At 52.4% G+C, this 26,947-nt stretch overlaps 2 protein-coding genes across 7 annotated transcripts; both read right to left on the bottom strand.

Moving 5' to 3' along the window:
- Window positions 1-830: 830 nt before the first annotated feature.
- Window positions 831-11,719, bottom strand: VSIG10L (V-set and immunoglobulin domain containing 10 like). 4 transcript variants are annotated; one of them, XM_077843445.1, is made up of 11 exons: window positions 11,581-11,719; window positions 8,763-9,977; window positions 7,841-8,683; window positions 7,107-7,400; window positions 6,665-6,949; window positions 5,719-5,973; window positions 4,965-5,243; window positions 4,447-4,743; window positions 3,316-3,429; window positions 2,978-3,132; window positions 831-2,105 (listed from the first exon to the last, which is right to left on the bottom strand). In XM_077843445.1, the coding sequence occupies exons 2-11, from the start codon at window positions 8,992-8,994 to the stop codon at window positions 2,034-2,036; spliced, it is 2,826 nt and encodes a 941-aa protein (XP_077699571.1). In that variant the 5' UTR covers window positions 8,995-9,977; window positions 11,581-11,719; the 3' UTR covers window positions 831-2,033. The 4 variants fall into 4 exon arrangements, with proteins under 4 accessions (XP_077699571.1, XP_077699589.1, XP_077699580.1 ...); XM_077843463.1 differs by having other exon boundaries at window positions 8,763-8,884; window positions 11,581-11,703; XM_077843454.1 differs by lacking the exon at window positions 11,581-11,719 and having other exon boundaries at window positions 831-1,201; window positions 2,006-2,105; window positions 8,763-11,549.
- ETFB (electron transfer flavoprotein subunit beta) lies at window positions 11,694-26,853 on the bottom strand. Of its 3 annotated transcripts, none has more exons than XM_077843481.1 (6): window positions 26,696-26,853; window positions 17,953-18,111; window positions 17,670-17,828; window positions 15,224-15,286; window positions 12,515-12,673; window positions 11,694-11,907 (listed from the first exon to the last, which is right to left on the bottom strand). In XM_077843481.1, exons 1-6 carry the CDS (start codon window positions 26,750-26,752, stop codon window positions 11,737-11,739), a joined length of 768 nt encoding a protein of 255 aa, XP_077699607.1. In that variant the 5' UTR covers window positions 26,753-26,853; the 3' UTR covers window positions 11,694-11,736. The 3 variants fall into 3 exon arrangements, with proteins under 3 accessions (XP_077699607.1, XP_077699609.1, XP_077699613.1); XM_077843483.1 differs by lacking the exon at window positions 26,696-26,853 and adding an exon at window positions 26,286-26,613; XM_077843487.1 differs by lacking the exon at window positions 26,696-26,853 and adding an exon at window positions 25,375-25,472.
- Between the last annotated feature and the right edge of the window lie 94 nt (window positions 26,854-26,947).

Here is a 26,947-nt window from a genome sequence, read left to right as displayed (position 1 = left end):
ATATGTTAACCCACTGAAGGTGGTCAAGCAGAAGGATGCAGAGAGCTCAGGTCCTTGACGGGGTCTCGAAGTTGCTGAGCCAGCCTGAAACCACCACCACTTTATTTTGCCACCATATATTTTGTTATATGGGAATCTTCACTGATGCACTCCCTAAATTTCTAATGAGAAACCCAGCTAAGAAAGAAAGGCACCGTGCTGGCAAGAGCGGCTGCAAGCCCAGCCTTCCACTGGCACCAAAACAATTGCTCAGTCAATCCATATTTATTGATTGCCTGCTGTGTGCCAGGCTCTATGTTAAGAGCTGGGGATAATGACATTGTCTCTGCCTTCATGAAGTTCTCAGTTTGGAGAACGAGTCAGAGGCTAAACATGTATGTACAGATTTATGTGAGAGGGGCCAGAGGTTCAGAGGCTGTGGGACTTAACCCATGATTAAGGCAGATTAAGGTCATGGGTTAGGGAAGGGTCTCCCAAGCTGGTAATGGTTACTTTTTTAGGGTTTCTGCACCTGATTCCAACATTAAAGGAATGTTCTAATGTTCTCCGCACCCCCCCAACAACAACAACAAGCAATTGTCAGATGCCTGCTGGTGTCTGAGAATTCAACTCCATTCTGACTTGTCTACCCAAAGATAGCATGAAATTCTACAGGTGAAGGATGCAGCCCTACAAAACTGCCACCCCTATTCCCCACATCAGACACTAACTGCAAGCCCCAAACTGCTACCCATGCTTCTGACTGACTGGCTACAGGCTGGAGGTTCCAAAGACCTCTTCCTTGAATTTGATTATTTTGCTAGACTGGCAAGCAGAACTCAGGGAAACACTTAGTTACATTTAACATTTTATTAAAGGACATGAGAAAGGATATAAACCAACAGCCAGATGAAGAGATACACAGGGCAAGCTCCCAAAGGAATCTCTGTCGTTGTGGGGCTTGGGGACCCAGTTTAGTGGTACATGGGGGCATTCTGGTTCCCCCAGCATGGAAGCTCTGCTGAAATGGGTCAAAGAGCTGTCTGTCCTCTGGGGTTTGTTCGTAGGCTTCATTTTACAGTCATGATTGACTACGCCACTGGCCATTGGTTGATTCAACATCCAGTCCCTCCTCCTCCTGGAGGTGGGGGTGGGGAGCGTGTAGAACTGAAATTTCCAATCCTCTAATCACAGGTTTGGTCCTCCAGGCAACCAGTCCTGCCTTTGGGTGCAACCCAAAAAGTCACCTCCATTAATAATAAGACACTCATTTCACCTTTATGGCTCTGAACCGTTTTCAAGAACTATGGATCAAGACCAAATCTATCTGAGAAACCAAATGATAATCAAATATACATGTCCTATAAATCACTGTATCTCAGTTCCCATTATACGTGAGAAGTGGACGACTCAGGGCAAAGAGTGGTGTTCTAGGCAAAGCAAACTCTGAGGCAAAGCCCTGGAGGCAATCTAGAGCTGTGTGGACAGAAAATCTGTTGTTAATTCTGAGTAGCAGGAGTGAAAGGACTGGAAGGGAAGGTCAGAGGCCAACAGAAGCCAAACCACAAGGCTTTGAAAATCACAGTGAGGAATCAGGACAATATCTGAAGGGCAATTGGCAGCCATAGAAGGGTTCAAAGAGAAGTGGATGTGATCTGGGCTGTTTTAAAGATGAAGACTCTGGGTACCGGATGGGGAATGGCCTGGAGGAGACAAATAGACATAGGAAGACCTTCTGAGAGAATGAGGGAGGGCCCTCTCTGGGGCTCGGAACAGCAAGGACAAGTCCTGCCTGTTCACCACCAAGCCTGTACGTCCTGCCTGCTTGGAGGTTGTGCAAATCACACTGGTACATCAGCAAGGAGTATCTCCTAGCCTGGGAACCACAGCTCCTTAGTTGCACAAATATGAGTAGAGTCTTCTGTGCTGACAGGGAGACTAGAAGTCTCATGCTCTATAGCCAGTTTTCAATCTCAGCAGGGCAGGAAGGCCCTGCCTGCTGTCGGGGTGAAACAGGAGGTCCTACCAAAAAGTCCTGTGCAGAGTGGGCCCCGTCACACCTGTGTGGCTGCCCGAACAGTCCTTAGGCCCCCACCCGGAGAGATGACTGGACTGGGGCCAGTGACCTGGAAGAGAAAGGAAGGGAAGGGGACCATCTCAGGGGTTACCCTGAATGTGACACAACTTATGCTTTTCTAGGGCGAGCTCACACCAGTTGGACATTAACCAGGTTACCTCCATTTACCAAAGGAAAAAATGTCCACCTACCCTTGGGAGAGATAAGACAAGCAACAACCCAGCTTTTATGGGGAAGATATTCCATCCCACATCTGATAGAAAAGGGAAATTTGCCAATTGCTATGGAAAAGAATAAGGTATTTTTCCTCCAAAACTGGAATTTTTTTTTTAAGATTTTATTTATTTATGAGAGACAGAGAGAGAGAGAGAGAGAGGCAGAGACACAGGCAGAGGGAGAAGCAGGCTCCACACAGGGAGCCCGATGCGAGACTCAATCCCAGGACGCCGGGGTCACGTCCTGAGCCAAAGGCAGACACCAAACTGCTGAGCCACCCAAGCATCCCTAAAACTGGAATTTCACTCTTAATATAACAAAAATTGGATGGGAATTCCTGTCCAATTTTTATGTATTTTTTAAAAGAGGGGGGATTTTACCGACATTGTAAATCAACAAGTAAAGCTAGAAGAAGACTCAGACCGTCTTCGCTCCCTGATTAATACACAGGAAGGGGGCACCTGGGTGGCTCAGTGATTGAGCATCTGCTTTTGGCTTAGGTCGGGATCCTGGGGTCCTGGGATGGAGTACTGCATCAGGCTCTCCACAGGAAGCCTGCTTCTTCTCTGCCTATGTCTCTGCCTCTCTCTGTGTCTCTCATGAATAAATAAGTAAAACCTTTTAAAATAAATAAATAAATAAATAAAATAAAACACAGGAAGTTCCATGCCCTTTCCAGAAGGACATTGGGGCACCTACACTCACCTGGTGGGCCCTGTTTGGGCTAGGGTCCTCCAGCGGCACTTTGAAGGGCAGAGGCTGTGGGGTCTGCACTGGGGTTATGCTCTGCATCTTTTTTTCCGGTGGGGGAACCACAGGGGTCAAGGAGGGAGGACACTTGTTTTTCTTAAGAGTGTCTTCTGGAAAGAGAAGGAAGAGAAACAGAAACCGTGATTGGCTGTTCCAACATTCCAACCCAGCCAATGACCAGGGAAGGTGGGCTGAGGGGCGGAGCCTTACTCTGATTGGCTGATAATGGTAGAAGACAGAGTGAATGATCTATGACTGGGTTGACTGGTTCAGCCAGTGGGCCCCTCACCTACCCCTAAAACTGCACAGGCAGCGGATGCACTTGTAGAGAAGCAATGCTAGGAGGGCCAGGCCCAGTAGGGAACCCAGGACGATGCCAGCAATGGCCCCAGAGCCCAGGGGGGGACCTGGAAGAGACAAAGAGATGGAGGATAAGGAAGCAGGAGCCAGGGCTGGACCCAAGTTTCCTATTTTGGAACTCGGGAATTTGGGATCCCAGACTCCCAATTCATTTTGCATCTACTAAATCACTGTGGTGCGTCCGGCATTCTACCGGATGGTAATGATCCACTGATGAGCAAACCCGGATATCTACTCTCAGGGGGATTAATTTTTAGGGAAATCAGAAATGAACACCCAAATTAATAACAATTACAGGTGGCACTAAAAAGAAAGTAAGTGTGCTATGCCAGAAGTAATGTGCTAACATAGAAATAGAGTCAATCTTCTACAAAGAATCTGTTTCCATATAAGTTCACATTCACAGGCACAGAGAGTTAAAACGTAATATATCTTTTCAGGAGGAGACACATCTCAACCAATCAACTCAAGATGAGATCATTAGGATGAGCCGTAACCCAATATGACTAGAGTCCTTACAAGAAGAAGACAGAGGGACACCTGGGTGGCTTAGCAATTGAGTGTCTGCCTTCAGCTCAGGGCATGATCCCAGAGATCCAGGATCAAGTCCCACATCGAGCTCCCTGTAGGGAGCCTACTTCTCCCTCTGCCTATGTCTCTGACTCTCTCTGTGTGTCTCTCATAAATAAATAAATAAATTTAAAAAGAAAAAAGAAGACAGAGACACACACACAGGGAGGAGGTAGCTGTGGAAAGCTAGAGGCAAAGATCACAGTGATGCAGCTATAAGCCAAGGATTGATGGCCACTATCAGAAGCTGGATGAGGTGACAAAGAGTCTACCCCAAGTCTCAGAGGGAGCATGGCCCCAATTTCCCTCAGAGGGAGCACTGACACCTTGATTTCCGACTTCTGGCCTCCAGAATTGGGCGAGAATACATTTCTGTTGGGTCCAAGCCACTTTCTTACACTAGCCCCAGAAAATGGATACAAGCAGACAAGCGGGATACAATGCAACAAACTGAGGAGACAGCCCAGGAAAAGGCTCCAGTAGCCCCAACTCACTGGCCTGGTACACTCGGCTCTGTGATGGGGTCCCTGGCTGGCCCCCCAGCATGGGCAGGACACGGAAGACCCAGGTGCCAGGGTTCCGACGGGGAAGGGGTACCACGGCTGACCGCTCCTGAGGCCCCAGGGTGAGCAGAGAAATCCAGTCCTTGTAGGTAGTGGCTCGACCCAGGTCAGGGCCTTCTCTTTGTGCCTGGATCTCAAAATCACTGATCAGGGCCCCACGTTCCACATCCCAAGTAAGCACTGCTGCATCCTGGGCTCTCTGCAGCCTCCATGAGGAGATGGAAGGTCCTGAGGAGATTAAGGTGAAGGCTGGATTTATGGGTCCTAGAGGGGAGAGGGAAGGGGGCTCTGGACCTGGGCTCATAGGTCCTGAGGGTCTCCTGGGGAGCCTTCTAGGCCTACAAGAGCAAGGGACTGAGGGGCTGGACTCTTGGGTCTGAGGCAAAAGGAGCTGGGGACCGAGTGGGAGGGAAGAGAAGGCTGGAGGTTCTGGGAAAGGATGGACTCACCAGTGAGAGTGATCTGGTTGCCCCCAGCACCCAGCGCCCCGCTGCACAACACGGAGTAATTTCCCAGGTCCCAGTCCAGACTGAAGTTGCTAATGAGGAGCCTGCGCCCATCTTGGCTGAGCCGCAGGCGACTCCCACCTCCTGGGGCCACAGGCTGCCCTGCCCGGGCCCAAGAGGCTCTCGATGGTGGAGGGCAGCCAGTGGCCTCCAGCACCACCTCCACCTCCCCTGACCGTGTTTCCTCCACCGTGGGATGCAGCAGCACTTCCCGAGGGGCCTCTGCAGGTAGAAGAAACCCAGCTGAGTCAAGACCTTCCCCTGGAATGGGAGACCAAGTCCTGCGCCCTTTGGTGAAGTAAATTGCTGTGAGACCCCAGCACTCTAGCCAAACAAGGAAGCACTGCCCATTCACTCACTCTCTCATTCAATCACCATTATGATTTCTTTAATAAAGACGACTTATTACATACATACTAGCAGCCAGGTTCTAGACTGCGGAACTCGTATTATTCTCAACCATTTATTGCACTGGACACGTAGGAAGGTGTCTCTTCCTGGATCCAGGAAAGAAATTGTGGCCCTTCTCCTGTTTGAGGTATGGGAAAACCTTAGTCCTTCTGTAGGGTTTAAGACACAGGAACTCTCTTTTCCGGGAGTTTCGAGTCTGCCTTTCTCACTTCCTAAAGGAGCTAAGAAATACCGCCCTCCCCCCCCCCCCCTCAGGAAACAGGAGAGGAGTCCCACCGGCTCTCACCCGGGGTGACAGTGCAGGTGCGCGTGGTCATCAGGTGGCGGGCAAGGCAGGTGACCGGGACTCCGCTGAGCCGGGGGTGGGCGGGGACCGCTGCCAGGAGCGCAGAGGCCACCGGCCCCGCGCGGACGCCTTCGGGGAGACCCTGGAACTGCAGGGAGGCGGCGGGGACCCCGCCGGGCCACGCGCAGCGGAAGCGCAGGCTGCGGTCCCCTGGACCGCCTTCGACTGAACACTGCGGGGACCCGGGAGGCAGATCTGTGGGGCGGAGGGAGATGCAGGGGTCAGCCTCTCTCCCTCCGCTCAGCCCTCCAGCCCCGCCTCTCCGCGCCGCACACCAACCCTTCGGCACCTGGCCCCGCCCCGTAGGCGCCGTCCGCGCCCCATTCTGTCACCCCAGCTCACTCTCCCAGAAACTTCCGGGCTGAGTGGGCAGCTGCAGACCCCTGACCGCACCTCTTTCCTAAGGAAACTACATTTCTGCACGGATTTCTTTCCTTGCAAACATAACCCCGCCCCTTTCTTCCCAGTCCCGCCCCCTCCACCAAGTTACTCAGCGCCTTCAGCCAGACCTCTGCGCCCCTCCTGGTGCGCTCAGTCCCTCTTCTAAGACCAATCCGCCCATTTCTAGAATGATCCAGCCCCCTTTTCTTATGACTTAACTCCCAGGCAATTTATTTGCTGATCCCACTTACTGGCTCAAGCGCCCTAAGCCCCTTCCCTTTCTGGCCTCCACTCTTGCCATCCGACGCTCTGCTTAATTTGTTGAGACTCCTGCCCAGGAAACTCTGCCCTATTAACGCTGGCCCCGCGCCCTCCCTGGCCTTCCCGCCCCACCGGCCCAGTCCCTCGGGCCCCTGTTGGCCCGCCCCTTCCCCGGCACCCGCCCCTTCTACGGGGAGGCCCCGCCCACAGGCTCCCCACTCCACCCCGCCCCCACCGCGTTCACCCGCCACCGTGAGGTTGAGCAGAGAGCGGCGGCGGCGGCCAGTGCGCGGGTTCGCCGCAAGGCAGGCGTAGGTGCCGGCGTGGCCCGGGCCGACCGCGGGCAGCAGGAGACGCGGGCCGGCGGGCACCGCGGCCTCGGCCGGGTCGGCCAGGCTCCACGCGATGTCGGCGGGCGGCCGCGAGGCGGCGGTGCAGCGCAGGGTCACGTTGCTGCCCGCAGTGACAAAGAGGGCGGGGGCGGCGTCGCGGTCCGAGGAGATCTTGATGACCGGCGCATCCGGGCCGTCTGGACGGAGGAAAGGGTCCGGACCAGGAGGGGCGGGGTTACCCGGGACCCCGCCACAACCCCGGGGCGCTGGACCTCCAACCCCCCTCCGCCCCAGGGACTCAGGAACCTGAGCTCCCAGATCGCGGACCCGAACCCGAGGCACACCCACACTCACAGAAGACTCTGACGTCGGCCGCAGCCTCGGTGTGGCCGAAAGGGCTGCGGACGCGACAGGTGTACCGGGCCTGGTCGCTGCGCACGGGACGCATGATGAGCAGCTGGTCGCCCTCTGTGCGGATCCGGGGTGGTTCCGCTCCCTCACGGTCTGTCGCCTCCAGGGTGCGTCCGTCCTGGCTCCAGCTCAGCTCTCCACGACCAGGCCCCCACCCCAGGCAGCGCAGCCGGAGCTCGGCCGCCCCCTCCTCTGTCTCGGGGGTGTGGGGCTGCACCGACAGCTGGGGCAGGGGCTCTGGAGAAGGGAGCAGACTCAGGACCTGGTCTCTGGCCCCCTGGTCCCCTAGATCCAGGACTCCAGACCTCAGCCTTCACTCCTCCCACCCAAGACTTTGAGGCCCAGCCCTAGGGGTCCTCCCCCTCCCAGACCCGTAAGTCTGAGTCCCCCACTCTGTCCTCTCAGAGACTCAGGATTCCAAGCACCCAGGGGTCTTGATCCCCAGGTCCACCTCCCCTCAAGAACTCCTGTCTTGACCCCCAGCCCCTCTTATCCCTCCAACCTAGAAGTGCTCTCTCCCCTGTCAAAGGACCCCTTCATCAAGGGAGAAAACATGGACAGCAGCCACCTGCCCAAAGGTCTGGCACAGCAGACCCTGCAGCCTGCACTCTGAGCCTCGGTGCCCACTTACCATACACACCCACCGTGAACTCCCGAATCTGCCGGTGCCCACTTACCATACACACCCACCGTGAACTCCCGAATCTGCCGGGAAACCCCAGCCCGGATAACCTCAGCAGTGTAGAGACCAGCATCCTCCAGCCCGGCAGAAGCAAGTTCCAGGCCCCCTTGGGCCTGGTCAAATCGTAAGCGGTCTCGGTAAGCAGGGTCCAAGCTGATCAGGGGCGCCCCTGGCCCCAGGCCTCCTGCAGCCAGCACCTTGGAGCCACGGCGCCAGACAACCAGAGGAGCAGGAGGGCCAGGGCTGGGAATTGGAACTAGAGGAAGCTGGATGGTGGTCCCCACTAGCACCGAAAGAGGCCTCCCCACCTGCTGGGGGAAGCTTTCCCCTGGCTGGGCTCCTGCAATTACTTTGGACTCAGGTTTCTGGGCAGAGAGTTCAAGATCATGATCCTCAGGGGAGGCTTTTGAACCTGGGGTCTCAATAAGTACTTCAGTAGCTGGGACCGGAGCTGAAATGTTCAAAGCTGGGGTCTTAACAGAGGAGGGCTCTGAGTCTTTGGCAGGAACTTGAGAACCCAAGATATCAGAAAATACTTCAGAATCAGGGATTTCAGAGAAGGTAGGATCCAGGCTCAACTTTTGGCCCTCAGCAGAAACATTTGACCAGACGGACCTAGGCACATCGTTAAAATTTGAGGCCTCGGAAAACCATTTGGGATGAGGGATAGCAACCGTGGCATTTGAACCTGGAAACTGATCTGGAAGTTTCCAGCTGGGGGGGTTGATGTAGGAGACTTTTGAACCTGGGCCCTGGGAAGAGCTTTCTGAGTCCAAGGAGAAATTGGTTTGCTGAACTCCAGAAGAGGCTCCATGGGTGAGGACCTCTCTTCCGGAGGCTGCAAGGAGAGGAGGGGAGGGTGTTGAGGAGGTCCCGAGAAGGGGAACAGGTGGGAAGGGGCTGAGCAGGGGACTTACCCAGAAACAGGAAGAGCAGCAGAGCCCATGAGGTGTCCATGGTGCTGGCTGCACCTGTGAAGACACTGGAGCGAGACTCCAGTGCCTCCCTGGTCAACAAGTCTGACAGGACTGGTAGCTTCCTGGGCGGGGAAGGAAGCCAGACCCAGTGGGCGGTGCCAGGATCCCCCAACCCCAATCTAGTGGCAGAGCCAGCCACCCCACCTGACTGGTCCTCATCAGTTGGTCCCATATGACCCCTGCACTCCCCACACCCAGGGTGAAGATAGTGAAAGCTGCTGAGTCCCAGCGGAAATGGGGTAGCAAACCCATGGGGAAGAGAAGCCAGGAAGACTTCTTGGAGGAGGGTGAGGTGACCCTTTGGAGAGCCCCACTTCTGATGGCCTTGGCCTCAGTTCAGCCTTCCTTCTCCCCACCCTCTGGCTTTCAGTCTACTCTGTCCTCCCTGCAGCCTCAGATACCTGCAATTGCCCAAATGCTTCAACTCCTCCTATGGCTCCCTGCTGCCCTCAGAATATGTCTCAATTCGTTGTCTCCCACCCTCTCCTGAGACCTAGAGTTGCATCTCTGTGCCCCCCACGGCCTCAAATGCCCTGCATCCCACTAAACTCAGCATCTTCCCTCCAATACAACCCCTTCCTGGGCTCTCCATCTCAAGTGCCATTCCACATCTATGCACAGGTTGGTAAGACTTCTTCCCTCCTCTCTTCCCCCTCCTCTGCCCCTTCCTCTCCATTCCCACTGGCCAGACCCCAGCACAGATCCCATCCTCTCCTCCAGCCTCCTCCCTCCAGCCTCTGCCAGCCTATGGATCCACACTTAAACCCTTTCTGTCCCTGCCCCTCCTGTGGCTCCCCTGTGCCCTCAAGAGACATCTAAGGGCCCTTTCAGACCCACCCACTCTGGCCACGCCCTCCACCCTCTAATTCTTTGAACATCCTGCCATTCTTCTGTGCCATCTCTCCCCTCCCAGATTTGCAGGCGGGTTTCCTACCTGGAATGCTCTGCTCGCTCCCTGCCCAGCCCCCACCCCCAACTTGTCCTGCAACCTCACCTGCTTAAGAATCATAACAATAATTACCACTTCTGTGCCAGGAACCATGCAAAATGCTACCCAGGCATGATCTGCCCAAACACTTCCAAATGCCCTCAGAGCTGGGTGTCGTTATCTCATCTTACAGGCCAGGGGACCGTGGATCAGAGAAGTCAAGGGACCTGCAGGAGGTTGCACAGCCAGAGAGAGGAGCTGGGCTTTGGCTCAGGGTGGTCAGAATGCTTACTCCTTCTGAAAGCTTCTACCACCCTGAGCTCTGCTCAAGCTCCCAGTCAGTCATCTGAGCTTATCCAGGGAGTTCTAACCATGCTGATGGTAACAACAATGGTAATAATAGATTGTGAGCACTTTCTGTGTGTCAGATGCGGTTCTGGGGGAGCTACATTAATTCCCTCAAAACCTCATGGGGTAAGTTTTATAGCTTCAGGATGCCTGTAAATTCGACCCTCCTCCCTCAAGGAGTAGGGTCTATGCTCCCTCCCCTTGGATCGGGGTAGACTCGGACTACCAGATCAAGGGAGTACAGCAGAAGTGACCCCACACCAATGTCTGCATCTCAGCCTGCAGACTGGCATATTCCACTTCATGTGTGGTGGAACACTCCCTCTTGGGGGGCGCCTGGGTGGCCCAGTGGTTAAGCATCTGCCTTTGGCCCAGGGCATGATCCCAGGGTCCTGGGATCAACTCCACATCAGGCTCCCTGCAGGGAGCCTGCTTCTCCCTCTGCCTGTGTCTCTGCCTCTCTCTCCCTCTCTCTCCCTCTCTCTCTCTCTGTCTCATGAATAAATAAATAAAATCTTTTTTTAAAAAAAAAAAAAAAAAGAACACTTCTTCTTGGAACCCAGCCACCATATTGTGAAGAAACTCAAGCAGCCCCATGGAGAGGAATCATGGCCTCTGGTCAACAGTCAGCTCAAGCCAACAACCCTGGCCAGTTTGTGGGCCACATGACTGAATCATCTTGGATGTCAATCCTCTGGCCACTTCTTGAGACCCCAAATGATGCCACGTAGAGCAGTGAGCTCTCCTGCCAAGCCCTGCCCAAATTTCAGGTTTATGGGCAAAATAAATTATTGCTGGCTTACACCAGAGTTTTGGGGTGGTTCGTTATGCCATGCCAAACAACCAGAACACAGATCTTATTACTAACTCCACCTGAGAGAGGAGGAAATACAAGTTCAGAGAATAGGAACTTGCCAGGAAGTGGCCTGGCCAGGGCCTCCGGATCCAGACCCCAAGCCCTAACCACTACACTAAGCTCTTACTATTTTGATCAGCTAGATAAAGAAACTGAAGCTCAGACACCACATGTAACTCACTCAAGATCCCACAGTTGGTAAATGCGAGAGAGGCTCTAAAATCACCAGGTCTGACTCCAGACCCCGCTCTTTATTCCCACAGGGGTTTTGATTGTGGTATGTCTGTGTCCCAAACCAGAACCTGAGCTTCCAGCTTTGTCCTCTCTTGTATCCCGACTCTCAGAAGGGGCCTGGCACCTGGGAGTCCCCAGCAAAAACTCTGCAGATGAAAGCCTTTCTTCTTCCCACCTCACTGATAAGTGTCTTTCAAGACTCAACCAAGAAGCCACTCCCTGGGAAATCTCTTTGGCCCCAAGAGCCAGGTCAGGTGCCCCAGGTGGCTCCCAAGTGTGTGGTGTCACCTGTGCTTAGAGCACACAGTACTCTGCATTACAGCTGCCTCTGCCCATGTCCATTCCCCCTCCCCACCAACATGGAAGCTTCTCAGGGACTAGATGTGACTCACCTGGGTCCCCGGCGTCACCCAGCACAGGGCCTGGCACACAGGAGACTTAAGTAAATGTCTGTTGAATGAATCAAGGAACAGGTCTCCAGGGAATGAGTTAACAGAGACAGTCGTCGAGAGGGTCATAGTTTTATTGCTGGGTTTTAGGGAAGGGGCTCAAATCCGCCCAATCTCCTTCAGCTTGGCCACCAGGTCCTCCACAGTCTCCACCTTGATGCCAGCGGTTCGCTGGGGTGGGTCCTCCACACTAACTATGGAGAGCTTGGAGGTCAGGTCCACACCCAGGTCTCCAGGCTTGATCACTTCAATCTTCTTCTTCTTGGCTTTCTGCACATGGGTGGCCAGTTTACAGGCTGCTGAAGGCGCTGCCCACCCTCCCACAGCCTCCTGCCCATGAGTGCCACATCTGCAGAACCAATGCCACTGCCTGAACTTTCCTGGACCTACCCCACTAGCCAGAACATCTGTGACCTCTTACAGAGCCTGGTATAGATCATTTCTATTGGCAGGGATGTCCTGGAAAGCCCTTCACTGGCTGAAGTACACTGGCAAAGTCAACCTTCTGGCAGTAATGACTCCATGAACTTTGGGCCGAGCCGACCCACTGAACCCACCCTGCTGGATGGATGAGATAACTCACTGAACCCATCCCACTGAAAGAGATGCCCCACTGAATTCTCCTTGTTGGCTGAGATAACTCCTTGAATCCATCCTACTGGATGAGATGACCCACTATACCCTTCCTATTGGCTGAGATGACCCAATGAACCCATCCTACTGGCCATGATGAACAGTGAACTCTTCCTTTTAGCCAGGTGATCCCTCCCTTTAGATAAGAAGAGCCTTAGATCCTCTCTCCTACCAGGGAGGCACTGGGCCTGCTATGCACTCACCCGTTCCCGGGCCCTCTGTGACCCGTCCACTAAGCGCTCACCATGATGTTGGGCAATGTGGCATAGCGGGGCTCATTGAGCCGCAGGTCAGCAGTCACCACAGCAGGCAGCTTCAGCCGCACGGTCTCTAGGCCCCCATCAACCTCCCGCTCCACTTTCAGTTTGTCACCTTCCACTGTCACCTGGGAGGCGAATGTGCCCTGGGGAGATGAGAGGATGGGTAAGGTTAACTCAAGGCAGGAACAGAGCTGCAGGTGTGCATGCACACAGGTGAGTGAACAAATAAGAGAACAGAAAAGACAGTCCTGCAAGGCAACCTGTAGACATCAAGTTCACAAACATGAGGAAGCCACAGAAAGGGATCTCAGTAATCTAGGGAAGATATCTTGTACTTTCCCTGGGAGCCAAGGTGTGGGTCCTAATGATTTGAACCTGCCAGTTAGGCTCCTTCCTACTATTAACCTAAATTAATAATGATGAACACATATGGAGTAGGAAAGGCACTGTTCTAAACAATTTACATGCACTAAGTCATCAGGCCTCACAGGAACTCTATAAGGTAAATGTTATTATCCCCCTTACAGATGAAGAAAACTGAAGCAGAGGAAGGCTCCAAAATGTGCTCACCATCACCCACCACTGTTAAATCCAAGAGCTGGCAGTCTGGTTCTAGGCTCGAGGCAGTGCTCCCACTACCCACCATTCTGTCCCCCAGCTCCCTTTGAGGTCCCTCTGTGGGGCTGACCACAGCTCTATGTTCACCTTGACCCTGGAAACCTCCGCTAGGACCCCATCTTCTTCACTCGGTGCCAATGCTCTGGCCAAGACCCCTCTGGCTCTCAGCTCTGAATCAACATTTCCTGATGTACCTACACCCTCTTTGTCCAACCAACCTGTTCTCTCCATTCACTTATTCACTAGACAAACCTTCCAAGTCTTAGCTGGAATGTTCCATCACTCCCAGTGTCATCTGAGGGCCTCATGAGCCAGCCCTGGGGATACACTGTGACCCCCACCAACAAGCTTTGGTGGGAGCTTGTTGGGCATCTATCCCGACCAGGAAGACCACCGGGAACCAAAGAGATACACAGCAGCCACTGGACCCAGGTGTCTCCTGAGCACAAGAAACGTGGCTACCATGATTGAGGGATAGAGTTTTTCATCTTACTTAATTTAAATATAAAGACCGAGGGGCGTCTGGGTGGCTCAGTTCGCTAAGCGCCTACCTCTTGATTTCAGCTCAGGTTATGGTCTCAAGGTTATGAGATCGAGTCCTGTGATGGGATCCTCACTTAGCAGGGAGCCTGCTTCTCTCCCTCTGCCCCTTCCTGTGTGTTCTCTCGTTCTCTCTCTCTCTTTCTCTCTAAAATAAATAAATAAATCTTTTTAATAAATAAATAAATAAATTTAAAGATTGACAAGCCAGATACATTATGATTGTAGTGATGGCTTTATGGGTGTACCCATGTGTCAAAGTTTACCAGACCGTACACTCTAAATATATGCAGTTTATTGTAGGTCACTTAATCTCAATAATGCTGGTTAAAAAATAAAAGATACTCAATGCAGTCCCTGGAAAATTTTTAAGTCCATTTGGAACAACTTAGGTGTGTGAACCTACTTTTCCTTTTTTTTTTTTTTAAGATTTTATTTATTTATTCATGAGAGACATAGAGAGAGACATGACACAGCAGAGGGAGAAGCAGGCTCTCCACAGGGAGCCCAATGCGGAACTCGATCCCAGGAGCCCGGGATCACGACCTGAAGCAAAGGCATACGCTAAACCACTGAGCCACCCAGGCACCCTGAACCTACTTTTTCAACTGTGAATTTTAGGAATCTAAATTAAGTATTTTTTAAAATGTTTTATTTACTTATTCATGAGAGACACAGAGAGAGGCAGAGACATAGGCAGAGGGAGACGGAGGCTCCCCATAGGGAGCCCGATGTGGGACTTGATCCCAGGACCCTGGGATCATGCCCTGAGCCAAAGGCAGATGCTCATCCACTGAGCCACCCAGGCATCCCTAAATTAAGTATTTCTGATGGAATTTCAGCATCTGAACTGAGATGTGCTGTACATATAAAAATCCACCCTGGATTTCGAAGACTTAATACAAAAAGAAAAAAGAATGTAAAAAAAATAGCTCAGTATTTTTTATATTGATCATATGCTAAGAATATTTTAGATGTGTTCAGTTAAATAAAATATTATTGCAATTAGTTTTGCCTGTGTCTTCTTACTTTTTTTAATCTGGCTACGAAAAAAAGTTTGTTTTTTTTAAATTTTTAATTACCTAGGTGGCTTGTGTTTCTATTGGGCTGGCATAGGTGGGGAGTAGGGAATCTGACATTGAGGAGGGGATCTGAGGATTTCATAAGGGTGGGCAAGGAAGGTCTCTCTAAAGAGGTAATAGAGGTAATAACAGCAGGGACCTAAAGGAGAGAGTGGGAAAGCCATGAGGCAATCTGAGGGAACCATGTCTTGGCTGAGGGAACAGCAAGTGCAAAGGCCCTGAGGCAGGGATGAATTCAGTGAGGTTGACAAGTGACAGGGCAGGTAAAAACAGAGGACCAAACGCCCAGATGAGAAGCATGGTGTCCTGGCTGGGCACATCTCCTTCCTGCCCGCCAGAGTAGCCATCCTGTCTTACTAAGCCTGCCTCCTTCCAAAAGGACAGGAACAAGGGTGGCCCTGTTCTGAGCTCCCAGATCTGACCCCCAGCAGGTGCTCCCCACTCCAGCCTCACCTGTGGCCAGTCTAGAAATCCAGCTGTCATCTGCCCCGTCTGGTTACAGTCATCATCGATGGCCTGAGTGGAGAAAGAGAGAAGACTATATGACAACGGGTCTTTTCACATATCATTTGGGCCTTGGTCTAGATGGGGTTTGGCTAACATTTTCCAAATATCACCTAGTCTCTGTCACAGCTACTGAACTCCACCTCAGTAGTACACAAGCAGCCACAACAATGTGCTTATATAAAGCAACAAGTGTGATAGTGTTTCAATAAAATTTTATTTATAAAATCAGCAGTGGTCATGGCCCAGTTTGCTGACTCTTGGTCTAGAATGATCCCATCCCCCCACTTGGGTCTGAAGATAAGCAGCCACTTGTCCAGGGGCACATAAGGACATCTAGCATCCTCAATGCCAAATAGGGGTCTTTGCCCACCATACAAATATTCATAGAAGCCAGGACCTGGGCCAGCCACACTGGGGAACTGACTAAGCAGGACCTGGGCCAAGAACGTTCTATCCCCTGACCCTAGTGATTGGTTCAGGGATGGGTACTTGACTCAAGCTGGACCAACGAAGAACCCTGAAAGCTCTTCAGAGCCCTGAAAGATTTGCTGGAATCTTTGGGAAAGAGGCTCTTTTCTTTTCACTGAAGGTGCTAGACTTGTGGGGTGTGAGCCTGGAGATGTGGAAAGTAAAGATAAGACAGAGGAACAGGGACCCCTGGGTGGCGCAGCGGTTTAGCGCCTGCCTTTGGCCCAGGGCACGATCCTGGAGACCCGGGATCAAGTCCCACGTCAGGCTCCCGGTGCATGAAGCCTGCTTCTCCCTCTACCTGTGTCTCTGCCCCTCTCTCTGTGTGTGTGACTATCACTAAAAAAAAAAAAGAAAAAAAAAAAGACAGAGGAACAGAGCCTAGAGCTGACATGTGACCCTGGATCAAGCTATCCCTGAAGCCTGCTTATATAAACTAACAGGTTCACTTTCTGGCTCAAGCCAGTTTGATTCTGTCACCTACAATGAAGAATGTTTATCCTCTATCTTCTCAGTTGGAGGTTCTGGCCCCATGAACTGTCCCTGACAACCAGGACAGGCAGAAGGGGGGCTTCCATTGGCCATGCTGCCACCAGCAGTATCCTGGGGAGCTGGTGTGAGACCTGGGTCCTCAGAGCCCTGAGCCCTATCCAAACCATGCCTTTTTGGCCTGTTCTCTGATCAGGCCCTTTGCCTCAGCTTACTGACTTACACTGATTCCCTTATTGTTTGTCATGTCTTGTTCTCTATTGCCTGACTTGTGCAAGGCTGTGCACGACACCCAACAACCTACATAGACCCATCAGCCTCCCTGTATCCTCAGGTGCTGATCCAGCCTGCTGGAATCGCTGTCTTTTCCCGCCAGGGCTCAGTCTTTATATCTGAACCTCCTGTGCCATCTATGTGCCTCATCTTCTCTCCCAGGCTCTGATATTCTTTCTCAGCCTCTGTCCCTGAGTCCCTGCCCTTTGGTCTTTCCCCTCCCACTGCTGTCTATCTACGGCTTGGCTCTTCTGATGACCCTCTGCCCCCACCCTGAGTGAGGCCACAAGGTCTGTCCTCAAATAGGAGGGGGTGGGCAGGCTACCCAGAGGGTGTCACCTGCCTGGTCTCCTGAAAGAACAGCTGAGCCAGACTCACATCCTCCTCAGGTTGGGGGTACCACATAGTAGGCAGGGTTCCAGCTCCCCGTTAGCCCCCATGCCACTCCCAGGACTCCTAACCTCCAGTCTCTCCCCTTCCAATTCATTCCTCATGGCCTCAGAGAGGTCTTTCTGTACCCAGAGCTGATCCCGTCCCTCCCCTGCTCACAGGCCTCCGGAGGCTCCCCAGCACCCTCCAGAAGCCTCAGGTCTCTGCTGTAGCCCAGGCTGTCTGAACCACACAGCTGTCTTCCCCACACACCAAATCCCCGTGTCTTCCTGAGTTCTTTGTAATTCCTGATTGTTCTTCCAGGAGTGCCCCTCTGCGTCTCCCAGCCAGGCCCAGCACTGTCTGTACACTCCTCCCTCCTCCTCACTCCCTACAGCTCAAGCCCGGTCCCTCCAGCCACATATATCTGCTCTATCCATCTGTCTGCTCTATGTTGGCCTCCTATTCTTCCACACAGGCCATCACCACAGTGTCTCCGGGGCTCCAATGATAACCCCTAGGACCCCAGGAGTCTCTGGAGCTCCGATCATACCCCTAGGACTCTGGGGAGTCTCCAGAACTCCAATTGTACTCCAGAGGACCCTGGGAGTCTACAGATCTCCAATCATAGCCCCTAGGACCCTGAAAGTCTCTGGAGCTCCGATCATACCCCCAGGATCCCGGGAGTCTTTCTGCATCCATGGTCACCCTGCCCTCCATCCAGGTCAGCCTGGGCCCCCTGTAGTCTCAGCTCCTATGTGTGTGTGGGGCGGGGGTGGGGGGTCACATTTACCTGCTTGCCCAGCAGCAGCAGGTCCACCTTCTCCTTCTCTGCCAGCTTGGCCAGGACCCGGGCCACCTGCAGGGGACCCAGGCGATCTGCCTCTGCAGCTGGCACCTCCACGTGGATGCCTCGGTCTGCACCCATGGCCAGAGCAGTGCGGATGGTCTCCTGCCAGGAGAAGGGGCTTGACTTGGCTTCCAGCCCCAAGGGGATCCCGGAGCCTGGTCCCAGTCCTTCCTCCCTCAGACCCAGGACTCAGGGCCTTGGCACCCTCTCCCCAGGATCTGGGCACCTGGCACTGGGCAGGCCCACAGCTGACAGCGATGACCTCTTTGACCAGCTTCTTCTCCTTGAGCCTCACGGCCTCCTCCACTGCGATCTCACAGAAGGGGTTCATGGAGTGCTTCACGCCATCTGTGACTACGCCCATCTTGTCAGGCTTGACCCGGATCTGCCAGCCAGAAAGGGAAGGGGCGGGGTCAAAGGAAACAGGCAAGGAGGCAAGAAGGGGACCCCCCCCACAGAAAGGGGCAGGGCCTTGTCCAGGGTTCCACAGCTCTGGAGACACAGCAGAGGAGAATTTCAGGTAGGTAGAGGGTCATCCTCTCATGGTCTCATTCAGACATTTGTTGAGCACCAGGGACATCTGACAGGCTCATCAGACGCTGTTGCTCAACTTGGGCCTGAGAGAACGTTTCTCAAATTTCTATTTCCCATAATCCAGTGTGAAATACATTTTATGATACACCTGAGTATATCACAAATGCATAACATATACTTATATATAAATATAAATATCACTGCAATGTGAGGTTCAGTGAATACTTAACCTTAAAAAAATTATAATAATAAATTTAAAAAAAACAATACTTAATCTTACTTTATACACCATACCCTGACATTTTCTACTCTTTCTTTAAATGTCAGCCTTCAGAATGCCTGGGTGGCTCAGTGGTTGACTGTCTGCCTATGACTCAGGTCGTGATCTTGGGGCCCTGGGCTCCCTGCGGGGAACCTGCTTCTCTCTCTGCCTGTGTCTCTGCCTGTCTCTCTCTCTCTCTCTCTCTGTCTCTCATGAATAAATAAAATAAAAATCTTTAAAATAAAAAAAATTAAAAATAAATAAAATCTTAAAAAATAAGATAAATTTTTTAAAAAGATAAATAAATGTCATTAAAAAAATAAATAAATGTCAGCCCTCTTGGGGGATTTCATGATTGACACATGGTCATGATCTAGTATGAAAAACACCAGTATCAAAGGCCTATTCTGCCAAAGAGGCAAACCCCACTCATTCCTTTCCTCACAGGGTCCGTCTTTACTGAGCACCGACTGAATGTGGGCCCAGAGCTGGATTCTGGGGATACCGCCACGAGCAAGGGAGAGAGGCCCACCGGCCCTTGAGCTCCGGGTCTAGTTAAGGGAGGACAGTATAAACAACTAACCATCCTATTAGTTTCCACGTGGCTGCCATTCTAAATTACTAACCCAGTGGCTTGCTGTCTCACCACTCTGGAGGCCAGAGGTCCACAATCAGTTTCAGGAAGCTGCAAGCAAGTGTTGGCAGGGCACAGCCCCTCTGGAGGCTCTAGGGGAGAATCTATCCCTCAGCGCCTCCTGCTCCCTCTGCCTCTCTCTTATGAAGACTCTAGAGATGGCATTTCGGGCCATCCAGGATAACCTCCCCATCTCAGGAGGCTTAATTCAGCCATGACTGCAAAGACTCCACTTCCAAATTAGCTACCATTCATCCGTTCCACGGATCAGGGCCTGGATAGCCTGGGGGGGGGGCCACTTCCTAGCCCATCACATTCCTCTTAAAAGCCAACGGGGAGAATATTATTGGCCACCGGGCACTGAAGGAGCCTCAGGCAGGAGCCGTGTTCTAAGCAATTATCCTAACTCATTCATCTCATGGGTGACCGTTTGATGAGGGAGGAGCAGTCATTATCCCCATGGGCGGATGAGAAAACTGAGGCACTCAAGCAAAGTAGCTGGCTTGGTTTCTAGGACCCAAGCACTCAAATTCCCTGTTATGCCACTTGACAATCCATGAGGAAGTCTGGGGAGCTCTGAGAGAGGATGATGGGGGCCTCACCGAGTCTGAGGTTGGAGGCTATCATGGAAGGCTTCCCTGAGTCAGTGGCCCTAGAGCTGACGCTTGAAAGATGAAATGGAGCTGAATAGGGTAAGTGTGAAAGCGGTCAGTGGAGGGCAGAGCATGTGCAAAGGCCCTGAGGTATAAGGAGTCTAAGGAGGCCTGTGTGGCCACAGGAGTAGTCTGCCATCAAGCCAGAGAGCCGGGACTATTGTGATGGGCACAAGATGTCCTCATCCTAATCCCCAAAACCTGTGAATGTCGCCACCATGACAAAAAGGACTTTGCAAGGGGGATTTGAGAGGGGGACTATCCTGGGTTGTCTGGAAACGGGCCCCGTATAATCACAAGGGTTGCTGTAAATGAAGAGAGGTCAGTGGGAGAGGTAGTGTCAGGGTCAGAGAGACAGTGAGGACACTGTGCTGCTGACTTTGAACCTGGAAAAGCAAGGACGCGCATCACTCCGCACCTCCAGAGGGAATGTAGGGTTGAGGACACCTTGATCTTAGCTCAGCAGGCTCATTTCAGTTATCAGATGTGCAGAGTGGTAAGAGAACCAGTCTGTGTTGTTTAAAGCAACTGAGTTTGCCAGAGTTGCTAGAGCAGTAACAGGAAACTAACACAACTCTTAGGGCGCAGCAGGCTACAGAAGGGGAGCTGGGTCTCGATCCAAAGAACAATGATGATCAAGAAGCGAGTGGATCCAACTTAAGTTTTCACAAGATCACTCTGGATTCTTGGTGGAGAAGAACGGGAACACAGTAAGGGCAGAAATAGGGAGCCAGATGGGTGGCTGTTAGTCAACAAAATAAGTAATGACAGTGGCCTGGTCAGCTGTGCCAGCAGAGATGGAGAAGTGGATGGACTGGAGAAGCCTTTGGAGGTGGGAGTGACAGGGACAGAGTGGGGTTTCTAGAAGCCAGGGGAGGGGAAGAGGTGGGTTCTGTGTCTGAGAAGCCCATGAGATGCCTAGAGGAGCCTTGCTCGGGAGCCTGCACGATCCACCAGGATCTGGCCTGCCTCTCTCCTTCCCTGTGGCTGCTGCCAAGGCCTCAGCCAGTGCAGACCTGGGATGATAGCCTGGCCCAGCCGGGGACACTGGGACACTGTCTCTTTCTATCTTCTTACACATTTCTCTCTTCCCAGCCTGGACGTGCCTCATGGACCAGTAATACTGAGGCGGAGGAAGAGGAGAAAAGGACAACTATCATTTTCCATCACTGTTATTTCCTTTTTTAAAAGTCAGGGGCACCTGGGTGGCTCAGCCAGTTGAGCATCTGCCTTCAGTTCAGGTCACAAGCTCAGGGTCCTGGGATCAACCCCCACATTGGGCTCCCTGCTCAGTGGGGAGTCTGCTTCTCTCTCTCCCTCTGCCCCTCCCCGTACTTGTGCCCTCTCTCTCTCAAATAAATAAATAAAAATCTCTCTTTAAAAAAAAGTCATTTTAGCACCAAAATAGGCTCAAATTTCAGACCTGAATAAATTCACTCTACAGAAATCCAATTGGAAGAAACATCATGTTCCGAATCCATGCTTTTTTCCCAAACCATACCGTGGGGGTTGCACATGATCCCCAGAATTTCTTGGAATATGCCCTTGCTTGACTCTCACCTCCTCTGCTGTCCCTGTCCCACCTCCTCTTGTGTAAACCCTGTCCCTCCCAACTCTCCCCACCCCCTCTTATCCTGTTTAATTCTCACCATAGCACTGACCACCCCTGACAATCAACACACGCTGGACTTATTAAGAGTCAATTTTCTCCTCACCAGAATGTCAACTCCCCGAGGACACAGATCCAGAGCTGAACACTCCATCAGCTCTGTTCACAACTGAACTCGCAGGCCTAGCATAGTGCCTGGCACACTGCAGGCACACAGTTAAATACTCGCCAGACACACACATGAGAACCCATGTTAGAACCACTCAAGACTTGAAAATGGTAGGAAACTAAAACACAAAAGCCCTCTGGTTACAAAAATAAAATACAAGTCAGAGGTTTCCCCTTTCAACAGAAAAGCAGCCCCCCACCAGCAAAAGGCCAGTGCTGGTGAGCCAGGGGCCAGTGGAGGGCGCTGGGCCTGCTCTTGCTCTGGCAGGACTCCCAGCACCAACCTCCTAACTCCCAAGGAGAAGGAGACAAGAGCCCTCCACACCAGGGAAATATTGCAGCTCATCTTCTCCATGAAAGACCCTTTAGCCTGAGTTGATTTCAAGCTTCAAAGCCACTGTTTAGTTAAATTATGTAAGTCAGGAAAGCAAGGTCAGTCTGAAAAATTAGTGCCAGTCTTTTTATTATTTTAAGTAACGAGGTTTTATAAATCAGAGATGATCATGAAGCTTCTCTTAATGGTGCAAAATATTGGGGCGCCTGAGCGGCTCAGTGGGTTAAATGTTTGCCTTAGGCTGGGGCGATGGTCGTAGGGTCCTGGGATCCAGCCCCATGTCCCACTCCCTACTCAGAGGAGCCTGCTTCTCCCTCTCCCTCTGCCTGCCGCTCCACCTGCTTATTGTGCTCTTTCTCTCTCTCTCTCTCAGTCAAATAAATTAAAAAATCTTTTTTTATAAAAGTGCAGAACATTAACCTTTAACAAAAATAACCATGAGTCAGGCAGGCATCGCTCCAAGGGCTTTTTGTGTATTAACTTAATTAACTGTCCTAATTGCCTAGAGGTTAGTTACTGCCATGACCATTCCCATTGTACAGATAGAACAACCACAGAGAGGCCAAGCGCCTTGCCCAGGATCACACAGCAGGACCAAGGGGCCTAACTCCGAGTTTGACTTGGGAATCACAAGACTCTCCAGGACACAAAATGGGCTCTCAAGAGGTAGGGTAGCCAGTCCTTTTATTCATGGCCCACTGTATCAGAGCAGGTGTTTATAAAGTGACTTCCAAAAGCTCTCCCTGAGCTCTTGACACAGCTCAAGGACTTCTCTATGGTTCTGTCTTCTAGTTTTTTCCATCAAGCGAGTCACTCACTGGGCATGTGCTAGAGCTTTGGGCAGAGCACAGAGCACCCAGGACACACAGTGATCAGGACAGCCAAGGCCAGATAGGCAGATGGTGGCTAGGGAGTGATGACAGTGACAGATGACTAAGGCAGTAGTCAGTGCTCTGAGACCCTTCTACAGGAGACCACATGTGGGGCAGGCAAAGAGGATCAAAAACAAAGAGTTGACATGTATGACCTGAGGGAGGAATGAGGAGGTGCCAGCCTTGCCAAGAACCGCGAGGGGCCAGGAGATGCAGAAAAGGCCATGTGCTCCCAGAACCAAGAGAAGGCATGGCTGGTTGGAGTTAGGCCCAGAGGTCAAAACAGGTTTTCTGGGGCCTGAGGTTTCCAGTCTTTTGGAGTAGCCTCTTTAAGAATATGCACACCAGGGGCACCTGGGTGGCTCAGTGGTTGAACATCTGCCTGTGGATCAGGTGGTGATCCGGGAGTCCTGGGATCAAGTCCTACAGGGAGCCTGCTTCTCCCTCTGCCTATGTCTCTGCCTCTCTCTGTGCCTCTCATGAATAAATTTTTAAAATATTAAAAAATAAAAAAGAAAGAAAAGAAAAAAGAGAAAACACACACCAAATCATGAAGGCAAAATTGATCCAGTCTCTCACTGGGCCTTGAAAGAAACTCTGAAGGTTACGGCCTCATTCGGCCTCATGGAAAATGTATCCCTGGCCAGAACTGAGCATTCCTGGGTTGCCAAATGCTGATGTGTTAATACCCCAGACGCACAATCTCAGACATACACACAAACACACTGAGCAGAGCGTTTGTTGTGTCCTGAACAGATGAGCAAATGAATTTCTACTACCAGTTCTACTGATAGTAACCACACCCACTGAGTGCTAGCCAAAGCCAACAGTTACTGTAGGCCAGGCATTATCTAAAGGGCTAATTTAATTTTCATTGCCACCTGATACAGGAGGTATTACTGTCATCCCTATTGTAAAGAAGAGGAAAATAGGGCTCAGAGTGGTTAAGCAACTGCCCCAAGGCCACACAGCAGGAAGCAGACCCAGGCAGATGGCCTGGAGTCGGCCCTGAACTTCTCTTGCAGGGTCTCTGCTATCTCAGACAGTGGTGATTACATTAGACAGACTCTCCTCTAGACTCCTGGAGCTCAAAGCAGTCTTTGAGCTGTCTGGAAGGAGAGACAGACACCAAAGTGAGCAGTTATAAATTACACTGTGGAAAAAAATTTTTTTTTTTAATTACACTGTGGATTGCAGGGATCCCTGGGTGGCGCAGCAGTTTAGCGCCTGCCTTTGGCCCAGGGCGTGATCCTGGAGACCCGGGATCGAATCCCACGTTGGGCTCCCAGTGCATGGAGCCTGCTTCTCCCTCTGCCTGTGTCTCTGCCTCTCTCTCTCTCTCTCTCTCTCTCCGTGACTATCATAAATAAATAAAAATTAAAAAAAAATACACTGTGGATTGCAAAGCAGTAAGAGTATGGGAGGAATCACCACGAGACAGCGGACAAGGATGATGGGAGCTGCAATTTTAAGTCAGTGTCCAGGGAAGGTCTCACAAGGAAGGTGACATCTGAACAAAGGCTTGGAAGGAAGGGAAAAAGCCACACTGGGAACAGAGCAAATGAGACCCAGCACTGACCTCGAGGAGCTGCCATTCTGGGCAGGAGCGGTTGAGGGGGGGTACATGAGTGAACCAGGGGATCCCAATCCAGCATGGGAGCAGAGCTGAGAGAGGCAAGCCCGGGGGTGGGGGTGGGAGGGCTGCAGAAGTGTTCAAGGACACATGGAGAGGCCTGAGAGGGTTGGGGAAGGGGGACTTTCTGGAGGAGGTGACACCAGAGAATCACTAAACTTTGATACAATTGACAGGTCAGAGTTAGGCAGGACAAGGGAGGCACAAGCAACAGAGGTGGAGAGGGACAGGTACCCAGGCAGAAGGCAGAGTGGGGGCAAAGGCCCAAGGCAAGAAGGAGTCTGGTATGTCCAGAAAGATCAGGTGGGAGCTGTGGACACATAAAGGGTGAGGGAGGGACAGGGCACCGTGGATGGCAGAGCAGGAAGCATACACCCCGGGATAGGTCAGAGGCTGATACCCGAACTTTGTTCTCAGCACACACCTCCATGCCAGGCGCTGTGCTGGGTGACGCTGGGACCCAAAGCCCATCAAACTCGGGTCTGCCAGGTCAGGGAAACAGATGCTACCCAGGCATCTCAGGCCATGGAGACCAGGGCTGCGGCCCAGGGAGGCCTACGGGGGCAGAAAGAGCCTGAATCAACAGCTACAGGTGGGAGGAATCTAGAGAGAAGGTCCCAGGACACCAAGAGCAGCTAAAGACAATACCCCTGCCCTTTGCTGCCAGGGCTGTGCTCTAGCTATGGGGTGAGAAGGGGAGGAGTGGCGCCTGGGTGGCTTGGTCAGTTCAGCGTCAGCCTTTGGCTCAGGTCATGATCTCCAGGTCCTGGGATAGAAGCCCCCGTAGGGCTTCCTGCTCAGCGGGGAGCCTGCTTCTCCCTCCCCTTCTGCCCCTTCCCCTGCTTGTAAGTGCACCTGCACACACTCTCTCACTCTCAAATAAAATCTTTAAAAAGCCGGTGGGGGTGGTGGGGGGAGGAGGAGGAGCAGAGACTGGAGCAGGACTTGCCTGCACTTAGATCCTGCTTGTGGCTGCCTGGAGCTGGGTGATCTGGCAAGTCACAGAACTTCCACAGGCCTCAGTTTCCTCACTGGTCCAACAGGATTCATAACATCAAGAAGATACTGAAAGTACTGAATGAGTCAGTCCCTGTCCCTGCAGAATAATCACTCACTAACCATTAAGCAGCTATGATCACTGAAGTTTCCATGCCAGGTCCGGCTCCCAGGCCCTCCTCCCCACTTCACTCCCCAAGCCCATAGGGGCCCTGGTTTCATGCACCCTGAGGCCTCTGGCATGCCAGGCCCTGTGCTGGGCAATGCTGGGGACAGAGAGGTGGAATCCAGTCTAATAGTGGGGACTGACACGGATGGGCAGTCACCATCTTCAGTCTGCTTAAAGCCAAGTATTTCAAGGGGTGCCTGAGTGGCTCAGATGGTTAATCATCTGCCTTCAGCTCACGTCATGATCCCAGGTCTTGGAATCAAGCCACACATTGGGCTCCCAGCTCAGCAGGGAGTCTGTTTCTCCCTCTGCTTCTCTCTTCCCCCTGCTCATGCTTGCTCGCTCTCCCTCTCCCTCTGTCTCAAATGAATAAATAAAATCTTAAAAAAAAAAAAAAAAAGCTAAGTATTTTGAGAAACTGGCCTGAGAGGCTGTATCTGATTCACCTCTGCTTGGACCAGCTTTTCTCTGGGGCAAGCCAGACCCTCAGACACACTGCCCCCCAAGCCCTCTCATGGGGAGTGGGAGCCATTCCACCAGCTCAAACAGGATTTCATCTCTAGCAAGCACTTCTCCCTCCCTTCCTGGCTAGAGCCTCCTTGCTCACCAAGCGACTACGTAGGGTGAAAGCTTCTGGGTTCCCAAGTAACAGTCAACTGAGTGTGCATGTCCTGACAGGTGACAGTGTGGCTTGCGTGCAAAGCACTAGTTGGGCTGAGCCAGACGGACCTGGAGGGGAATCTCAGCTCTACCGCATTAGCTGGGTGACCTCTCTGCGCCTCAGTTTCTCCAATATGTTCCACAGGGGCCATGGCACCTCCAGCAGGTTAGAAATAGAGAAGGCAACTCGTACTGCACACGATTATTAAGACAGTGAGTCCAGAAGTTGAGAAAAGGGCACGGGGTCATGACCCCAGAAGGGCCGGGCTGAATGAAGAGGGATCTGAAGTCTGAACCTCACAGTCCTTGATCTTTGCCCTCAGGTGTGACTTTGACGTTTGGGGGAAGAGCGGCAGAGATCAGATGTACGAGAAGACCCCCCAGCCAGTGACCCCGGAAGCACATGGCCGCGGGGTTCGGGGAGGTGGGGAGTGGGGCCCGTCACCTTCACGGCGAAGTCGATGACCCTCTTTACAGCCACGAGCGCGCGCAGCTCCGCCATCTTCCTGCCGCCACCTGCGGGGTCAGGGGGCTCGCTCGGCCTCCAGATCCAGACGTCCCGCCCCCCACCCCTCCCACCGCCCCTCTCTGCGTCTGCGCCCCGCGCCGCCAGCCAGTCAACCGCTGCGGTGCCGCCTCCGTCCTGACAGAGGACCAATCGGAGGCCCGGAGGGGAGGGGGGTGTGGCAAGAAGATC

Source organism: Canis aureus, chromosome 1 (assembly GCF_053574225.1).
Source record: "Canis aureus isolate CA01 chromosome 1, VMU_Caureus_v.1.0, whole genome shotgun sequence".
Lineage (NCBI taxonomy): Eukaryota > Metazoa > Chordata > Mammalia > Carnivora > Canidae > Canis > Canis aureus.
Note: the sequence above shows the minus strand (reverse complement) of the source record. Positions and strands in the feature narration are given on the sequence as shown.